This window comes from Aricia agestis, chromosome 8, assembly GCF_905147365.1.
Source record: "Aricia agestis chromosome 8, ilAriAges1.1, whole genome shotgun sequence".
NCBI classification, from domain to species: domain Eukaryota; kingdom Metazoa; phylum Arthropoda; class Insecta; order Lepidoptera; family Lycaenidae; genus Aricia; species Aricia agestis.
This window is the reverse complement of record NC_056413.1, coordinates 9,940,192-9,949,854: the sequence shown is the minus strand read 5'-3', so window position 1 is coordinate 9,949,854 and position 9,663 is coordinate 9,940,192. Positions and strand designations below refer to the sequence as shown.

The 9,663-nt window shown below is 36.0% G+C and overlaps 1 protein-coding gene across 1 annotated transcript; it reads left to right on the top strand.

Annotated features, from left to right (window-relative positions):
• Window positions 1-3,202: 3,202 nt before the first annotated feature.
• LOC121729981 (bystin) lies at window positions 3,203-8,937 on the top strand. Its single transcript, XM_042118765.1, has 8 exons — window positions 3,203-3,401; window positions 3,511-3,631; window positions 3,739-3,970; window positions 7,641-7,797; window positions 7,965-8,156; window positions 8,236-8,444; window positions 8,545-8,695; window positions 8,837-8,937. Exons 1-8 carry the CDS (start codon window positions 3,267-3,269, stop codon window positions 8,918-8,920), a joined length of 1,281 nt encoding a protein of 426 aa, XP_041974699.1. The 5' UTR covers window positions 3,203-3,266; the 3' UTR covers window positions 8,921-8,937.
• Window positions 8,938-9,663: the final 726 nt, after the last annotated feature.

Below are 9,663 nucleotides of genomic sequence, written 5' to 3'. Positions count from 1 at the left end.
CTGTCTGTCTCGCTTTCACGCCAAAACTACTGAACCGATTGCAATGAAATTTTGTACACAGTTATTCTAGAGTCTGAGAAAGGACATAGGCTACATTTTGATGTGGGAAAATATCATATTGTGGCCAGCGCTCATCCCGGGGGTCCTGGGTTCGAGTCCCGCAGGCGGAACAAAAAGTTTTCAATGTTCCTGGGTCTTGGATGTGTATTAAAATAAAATTTCAAAAATCTTAAACATATTTTATGTATCATATTATAAAAAATCCAGAAATATATCGATGCAATTAACATTTTAGTTCTAATACGATTCAACAGATGGTCAACAAAATTGGTGTCAAATGCTTTTATAAAAAAACCCTGGTACCCCTTAAATCAATACAGCTGTCCAGTGTGCACACAATAAGTATTTCATTTTTTTATATTAAACTTTATATTTTATGCCAAATTTTAAAGCTTATTTAGCCCCCCAATTACACAACTTTACCCATAAACTATTTATCATTGATAGGTTTAAGGTTACGTCACTGCACAGATAAAGTACTGAGTTATTTAATACCTACCGTAGAATAGATCAACAATCGAAAAAAATCGAAACTTAGATGGAAGATGATACCACCTCTTATAGAAAGACTTTTGAGCAAGCGTCAGCGCGATGTAGAAGACGCACGGCGCCATCTATTATGAATTTTTGGAAGTAACTTAATTTGAACAAACGAAAAAACAACCCTTTTTTCCAGTAAAAAAGTAGCCTATGTCCTTTCTCAGGCTTTAGACTATCTGTATACAAAATTTCATCACAATCGGTTCGGTAGTTTTGGCGTTTGGCGTGAAAGCGAGACTGACAGACAGACAGAGATACTTTCGCATTTATAATATTAGTATAGATTATGTGCACACTGCACAGCTGCTTTTGGGTATTTTGATTAATTAAGGGCCGCGCTACACCGGAATGGCAGCGGCGAGGCGAGCACTTTCAGCGCTGCCAATCCGGTGTAGCGCGGCCCTAAGAGGGGTACCACTTACCAGGGTAGTTTTATACGTGGGAGAGCCATGCTTCGGCACGAATGGGCCGGCTCGACCGGAGAAATACCACGTTCTCACAGAAAACCGGCGTGAAACAGCACTTGCGCTGTGTTTCGTCGAGTGAGTGAGTTTACCGGAGGCCCAATCCCCTACCCTATTCCCCTCTCTTCCCTTCCCTATTCCCTTCCCTTCCTTACTATATTAACCTATTCCCTCTTAAAAGGCCGGCAACGCACTTGCAGCTCTTCTGATGCTGCGAGTGTCCATGGGCGACGGAAGTTGCTTTCCATCAGGTGACCCGTTTGCTCGTTTGCCCCCTTATTTCATTAAAAAAAAAAAAAAAAAAAAAGGGTTTTAAAAAGTTTTTAAATTTGACACAAATTTTGTTGACACCGCGCGCTATAAGCTAAAGTCCACGCGGACGAAGTCGCGGGCAACAGCTAGAATTTTTATATTTGATCCTAGTTAAAAATAAAAATACACGTATTTCTTCTTTTATAATCACTCAGTACTAAAATTTTGAGAAATAGCCTCCGAAAGTTATCCTACCAAACACCACAAAATATGGACACATGCGCAGCCCGGCCCCGCTCCGCCCTTCCATTGACATTCTTGCAGTGACGGGTTAAGACTACTTGATGCCCTAAGTAATCCATGCCTGTGGGGCCCCCCTATCCGTATCTCAACTAGAATCGGTCTTTGAACCTTTACTCTTCTGGTGCCTCCTCAGACGTGATGCCCTAGGCAATTGCTTAATTTGATTAAGGGCTAATCCGTCACTGCATTCTTGTTATTATCATAAGTTGCGAATTTTCCCTTCATACTTTGACGGACTTAGGACCGTCAAATGTAAAGGCCGTAGACAGGTATGTTTAGAATAAAATTAATTGATAAGACACATCAAAAGAATGGAAAATTACAACTTTTTAATTACGAAAAATAAGCACTTTAAATAATAAATCATTACTACATCCTTTGCATTTAGGCGTAAGTATTTATAAAATTCAATTAAGTTATGTACACACTACAACTAATTAAAAATCAAAACAACCCACCTCTAAATTTTTACTTCCATCTTGTCTACACTTAACATAGTTCAAACTGCAATCCGTTTTGCTCTAAGCAGAGTCTAGCGCGTTTTGCACATTGTCTTTAAGACTTTAAAAGTTTGTTAAGCACAACTTTGTCACTTTTAACCTCGTCAGAGGCATGTCTTCGAGGTTGGCTAGGCGTGTGCAGGTGTTGCGAAGTGCGAACTGTCCATAATCCGAGTCTTTGATTGTTTCGCGATTCAGATTCAGGGTACAGCTGCTGCATTCGAGAATCATCAATCAGCTGTTACGAAGACGAGGAAGGCTTTCTTGCTCGTACAGTCTCTGGGTTCCGTGGAAACTTTCGCCACTCAAAATGTAGCATCTCCACCTATGTCTCCACATTTCATAACACTCGATCGTGGTTAGGGTACATTGTAACAGACACTAATTAAAGCGCGAGGGCCGGGGCCGGGGGGTCGTGACAAACAAAATAATTACGTGTTATACAACTACGCGTTTCCAATAATATATATACTAGTTTATGCTACGCGTGTGGTACTAAATGGTCGCCGGCGACCGGCGGGCCTCCCGCCTCCCACCCCGCGCGTCACCCTCGCTTTACCCCTACGCATAACCGGTCTTCCGATTGGATGGCACGATGAACTAGCGGTCGCAATATCGTAATTATTATGAACTTATGAAGTGACCATTGTGCATCGATTTTTTTTGGGATAAAATATGTTATTGTAAAAAAATTAACACCCTATTTTTTTGGTTTAATGGACTCACCGAATGATACCTAAGCCCCAAAAAAAAATTGGCAAGTAGGTTCAATTGCACCCTGTATATGTAGATATGAAAATAAAATTACATTGCATTGATAATAATATTTAAAAAATCGGTACACTAATTTGAACAAGATACAAAGCTGTATAAGGTAAACACTTTGCATTATCATAAAAATAGGATGTCACTCGATTGTCTATAGTCAATGGCTGTATGGGCAACGCTCCCTTTGCCTGTCTCGACCGGGACGAATTAAAAAAAATAGTCAATGGCATGCTGTCAGCTGTCGAGTGAAAGCTGTCAGACGTCAGTTGATAGTTCTCTCCAGGGAACTGTGAACTGTCGTCTGTCAATGTCAATCAAATGAATAAACATAAAACACGTGTGTTTGCGAATAAAATTGTAAATTATTAAAAAATCTAAAATGGGTAAAGCAAAAAAACTTAAACCATCGCAAATTGGAAAGAATATTTCACTGGCCGATCAAATTGAATCTGGAAATTCTGTCAAAAGTAAAAACAGACAGAAAGAGAAAAACAGACACGATGATGATGATGAGGTAAATATAGTTTTTATTATTTTCTATGTATTTATTGTTATAAGTAATATTTCCACTATATTTAAAACATTTTATCGTTCACTTTTCTGTAAGTTTTCATTCTTTTTAGTTTGTTAATGCAGACCTATCAAAGAAAATCCTTAAAGCTGCTAGACGTCAACAAGCCGAACTAAATGAGGGTCTCCCGGCAAGTTCTACTATGGAGAAAGCTATGCCAATGGCTTTAAATGGTAAATTTCTATACTAGCTTCCAATCATACTCTTTGACAATGTAAATAATACATATTATATTCTATGGTTATGGAAACTTCACTCACTTGATCATTTCTGTTTCTAGACACCGACAATGAAGATTCCGACCATGATGATCTAGAACCGGACACATACTACGATAATATAGAAATAAATGAGGAAGATGAAGAAGCTCTGAAAATGTTTATGTCAGCCAAGCCCGAGAAGACTAGAACACTGGCAGATATAATACGGGACAAAATAACAGACAAACACACAGAGCTCCAAACTCAGTTTTCTGATGTGGAGACATTAAAACTGCAAAACATTGATCCAAGGTATTTTTTTTTTTGTTGTCGCTAAGTGTTTACACTCGGGCCGCAGCGGCACCGCCACCGCGGCGGCGCCACTGCATACTATAATAATAATAATTATATCTATGGACGCTTCACACCACGTGTTTATTGTTATACGTGTTACAGGTACCATATAACAGAAATATATGTAATACTTTTAAACTATACATATATTTATTTCTATACAAATATGTAATACTTTTAAACTATACATATATTTATTTCTGTCCAAATAAATCACTATGATTGACAAAACATGTAATCATATTATTAACAAAATAGTCGGCCAAGTGTGAGTCGGACATGGAGGGTTCCGTACCATTATGGAACAAAATTAGACCTAAAATTGTGTTTTTGTTGGTTGTTATTACCGTTATTGATATCGAGCAAAAAAGGCCAAAAAGCCTTTGTTGATAACGTTTGTTGTATGGGAGCCCCCCTTAAATAATAATTTTATTTTGTTTTAGTACTTGTTATAGCGGCAACAGATATACACAATCTGTGAATTTTTTTATTAATTTTTAGAAGTCTAGCTGGAGCGGTTCTTGAGATATAGCCTAGGCTAGGGATTGCAAAAAACGGATTTTGAAAAAAATCCGGATTTTCGGATTTTTTCATCCTCAAATCCGGATTATCCGGATAATCCGGATTTTTTGTAATTTTATGAATTTTTTGGATAAACAGCTTTAAATGTGAGTTATTTTCTTATTATTTCTTTATTTAACATTAATTTTAAAAGTGCAAAATAAAACGTCTTAAAAATTAGCATTTTTCGTTAGAGATTTTCACATGGGTGTAAAAAAGAAGAGATTAAAATAACAGTATCTGCGTAGCTAGCACGGGGTTTCCCAGTCGATTCTTCGGAAGAAAGTAATGGCATCTCTTTCCATAGCAACCATTAAAGCAACGGCAATTATTTTTTTTTGACATTTAGTTTCTTGGTTCTTTTTTTTTTAATTATGGCACCTCGGCTATAAAACCATGGCCAGTGTCGAGTAAATGGCGGCAAATTAAAAAAATCGACGTGTAGCAACCTTGTCTATAGCCGGAATTATAGTTTTGATCTACGAAATACGAATAAAAAAAACTAAGGAACTTTATTATTCGTAGTTTGTAGATCAAAACTATAATTCTGGCTATAGACAGGGTTGCTATTTATTCGACACTGGCCATGGTTTTATAGCCAAGTGCCATAATAAAAATAAAAACAGAATCAAGAAACTAAATGTCAAAAGCGGATCGTCATGCTTGACATATAGATTTTCAAAAGCGAAAGATATCGAGATACGAAAGAAACTTTTACTCCAATGTTTTTCCGGTAAAACTGTCAAAATTTAGTTTCTTTCATAAACGTCAATATAGCTCAAATTTCAACAAAACAAAAAACATAATGTGCTCCCAAACTAGAATCAGAGACGTGGGAATCAAGACGGCCAAGCTTAAGTGGCTTAAGCTTAATTAGGCTGGTCACGTTGTCCGCATAAATCTAGGCTGGATATCTACTGAGTGGGTATCTAGGCCTAAGAAATATGGGCGTTATGCTCTGGAGGTGTTTTTTTTCCTCTGAAGGTAATCCTGACGTAACGACGATCCTTGAAGATCTATTGTGAATCTTTCGTATTTAAGTACCATCCCCAACCCATTGCTGCTCATAAATTTTACGATGTGATTGGGATTGGTGCCACAATTTTCCTCTTTGGTAAATTAGGAGAGTTTTTGCTCTGTAGTAGAGCAGTAGAGTCAAGTAGAATGTGAATAGGTGTGTCACAGAATCTGCAAGTCGTAATGCTATTAACACCTATTCTGTAAAGGTGCTTGTTGAGCTTTCATTGTCCAGTTATGCTTCTGGCAAGGATTCTATTTTTTTTCTTAATTGCCAACTCGTCAGCGGGTACGTTACCAATGAGGAAACAAGGATTGCGAAGACTTTAGTCTAGAACACGGCGATAAACTCCCCACTGGAGGCATACCAGCTGGGCTGGTAAACGGTGACGCTGGAGCAAGATTTTTTATTTTTTATGAAATAAGGGGGCAAACGAGCAAACGGGTCACCTGATGGAAAGCAACTTCCGTCGCCCATGGACACTTGCGAGTGTCCATGGGCGGCGGCAGCATGAAGCTGCGGCTTCAGAAGAGCTGCAGGTGCGTTGCCGGCCTTTTAAGAGGAAATAGGGTAATAGGGGAGGGTCGGGATGGGAAGGGAAGGGAATAGGGGAGGGTAGGGAAGGGAATAGGGTAGGGGATTGGGCCTCCGGTAAACTCACTCACTCGGCGAAAACTGTTTTCTGTGAGAACGTGGTATTTCTCCGGTCGAGCCGGCCCATTCGTGCCGAAGCATGGCTCTCCCACGTATAAGATAAGTAAAAGATTCGGGCGGCGCCATTGCCCACCAGTTGGATATTATATTTATATTAAGGCTATTGCACAGAATAATGACAAACAAAACATACAGACTGAGACAGACACTCTTTCGTATTTATGATATTAAGTAGTAGGATAATTATAACCTCAATGTAAACAAAAACAAAATATTTATATATACTAAAATTATTTATTAATTTTAGACATTGCAACTTTGGCAGCTCAAATCTTCGAAATGTGACACTACGCGGTTTTGTCCAATATTATTTTTTGTTTGTATTGATGTTAGCTATGCATTTTTGAAAAAAAAATTCGTGAACGCGGAAAAACACAATGGCGGACAGTAGGTCGGCCAGGCTTCATACAAAAATCTTCATACCCCTTTATCATCATTGTACCTATTTATATTATCATAAAGAAAACATAATAATATAGTAAAATAAGAGCTAGGTTATAAGAAATTAAAATATTGTCGTTATTTCTTTTAAATAAAATGAAAAAATGTTAGAAATGAATTACAACCAACAAATAACTACACAGTGGAATGTTAGACATACGAAATTCTGAATTTGGTACGTGTAGACCACGCAAAGTTGTGATAGCGCCTTTAAACAAATGTGAATTTGTATGTCAGATATTACAGGATACATTTAAATTAATTTTATATTACGTAAAAGCTTATTTTTCATAATTTTATCTACTATTCGAAAAAACCGAAAATCCGGATTTTGAAAAATAAAAATCCGGATTTTTCAGAGGTCCAAAAAATCCGGATTATCCGGATTTTTCGGGTTTCGAAGTATCCGGATTGCAATCCCTAGCCTAGGCCCTAGAGAAAGACAGACAGATGGACAGACATCGAACTCTTAGTAATAGAGTCCCGTTTTTAGGGTTCCGTACCCAAAGGGTACAAACGGGACTCTCTTCTAAGACTTCGAAGTCTGTTTGTCTGTCTATCTGTCTTCTTATCTCTAATAGGATATTTGCTAAATAAAAATATATTTGGTTATAATTTTACATTATAATGTTGGTGATCATTTACTAATTTTGGCGATCATTTTATTTTAAAATGCTAGTATAATGTTGGTGATCATTTACTAATTTTGGTGATCATTTACTTATTTTGGTGATCATTTACTATTTTTGGTTTTAAGATGTTAAATCTTTGGTTATCATTTTACATTAAAATGGTGGTCTTTATTTTGGTGATCATTTACTATTTTTGCCTGTGAAATGTTACTATTTCTGGTGATCAGTTAATTATAAGCCTAAATTTATGTCCTATTTCTAGAATAAAAACAATGTATGAAGGTGTAAGAGATGTACTACAGAAGTACAGGTCAGGAAAATTACCAAAGGCATTCAAAATGATACCACACTTGCAGAACTGGGAACACATACTATACCTCACTGAGCCAACAACTTGGTCTGCGGCAGCTATGTATCAAGTAATTTATAAATTACTGAAACTTTTTTATACATGAAGCAAATATTCTTTTATAATGAGATATAAGAATTGTTTATTTGAATGATAATGTAAATACTAATTTATGCACAACATTTTTTAAGCGTTTAACTAAAATTTATATAAATTTTAATTTTTACTTTTCTATAGGCAACAAGAATATTTGCATCCAATTTAAAGGAGAAAATGGCTCAGCGTTTCTATAATCTAGTTTTGCTGCCAAGAGTTAGAGATGACTTAGCCGAATACAAGAGATTGAACTTTCACCTGTACCAAGCTCTAAGAAAAGCTTTGTTTAAACCAGGAGCTTTCATGAAGGGTATTCTGCTTCCACTTCTAGAGGTAAGAAATGACAATAAAATAACAAATATGATATTTAATCAATCAATTAAAACGATAATATATTGACACATTTTTTTAGGCAGGTGACTGTACCCTGAGAGAAGCAATCATTATTGGTTCAGTTTTGGCTCGGAACTCTATACCAGTGCTCCACTCAAGTGCTGCATTATTGAAAATTGCTGAAATGGATTATACTGGAGCTAATTCAATATTCCTAAGAATTTTATTTGATAAAAAATATGCCCTTCCCTACAGAGTAGTGGATTCTGTAGTTTTCCATTTTCTAAGGTTAGTATTGTACCTGTTTTATTTACACTTGTTGCCAAGATTGTAATAATATGAGTAATGAATTTAAAGTTTTAGTGTATGTCTGCCTTGTTTTTTTTAGGTTCCAAAGTGAAACAAGAAACCTACCAGTGTTATGGCATCAAGCTCTGTTAACATTTGTACAAAGGTATAAGGCGGATATTTCTTCTGAGCAAAGAGATGCTCTTTTAGAATTGTTAAGAAAACAATCACATCCCACAATCACTCTGGAGGTAAGTTCGAGCTTTGGTTGTTTAATATTTACACAATATATTACATCCCAAACCTTAATTTTTAATTTTCAGCGTGATAATAAATATTTTTTTATGTAACTTTCTTAAAATATAGATATTTTATAAGAATTTTTTTTCCAGATCCGAAGAGAGCTACAAGCTGCAAAATGTCGAGATGTTGAAATTAATGAAGATGTTGCACATAGTAGTATGGTAGTAGAATAGCTACTATATATTTTAAGAGGAAACTATTTAAAAACACAAATATTGTATTAATAATACTTGAATAAAATCTCTAAAATATATTTTCTATTGTCTTGACTCTCTTCTAAGTTCTAACTGCATAATAAATTAATTAAACATGCAATATGTTTTACTTTAAACTAAAGCAAAATTTGAAAACGTTCTATAATTGTTATGTGCTTGGATTAAATAATAGTAGGTTAAAACATAAAATTATTATTTAATGTTAAACTTAACCAATTGGGCGTGTAGTCCCTTGAATACAACTTTCACAATTAAATCACAGTTTTAAAGGTCTGTCCACTTGACTGCTTACAAGATGAACGGGTGGTAGCACCGACAAGCCACACTCACACTTTCTACCCGACACAAAATCAAATGATCCAATTTTAAAGTGGCAGTTTTCACAGTGAAGTTTTCCTTTTGTCCAGTTTTCGTCTTCTATTTTTATCTTTATCCAGGGTGGCAGTTTTTCTTCAATGAGAAAAAGAAAGCGGTTTGTATTGTAACTTTGGCAATCTTTGGTGTTACAAACAGGGTTGGCGTAAAAAGTGTCCGTGTTGGATACAACAGAATGTCTGCATTTGTGACACTTTATTGTATCTTTATCGTCTTGCTCCATTTGCACTTATACAAATTCACGTTTAATTAAATAAATATTTTTGAGCTGTTGATAAAAATAAAATCCACGTGAATTTTGTAAACACCAATTTTGTCAGATGTCT

What these genes read in the sequence shown, in the direction of transcription:
- LOC121729981 (XM_042118765.1), top strand. Translation starts at nt 3,267, where the DNA reads ATGGGTAAAGCAAAAAAACTTAAACCATCGCAAATTGGAAAGAATATT. An exon ending in TATGCCAATGGCTTTAAATG is followed by an intron (nt 3,632 to 3,738) that starts GTAAATTTCTAT and finishes TTCTGTTTCTAG; the next exon opens with ACACCGACAATGAAGATTCC. An exon ending in GTAGTTTTCCATTTTCTAAG is followed by an intron (nt 8,445 to 8,544) that starts GTTAGTATTGTA and finishes TGTTTTTTTTAG; the next exon opens with GTTCCAAAGTGAAACAAGAA.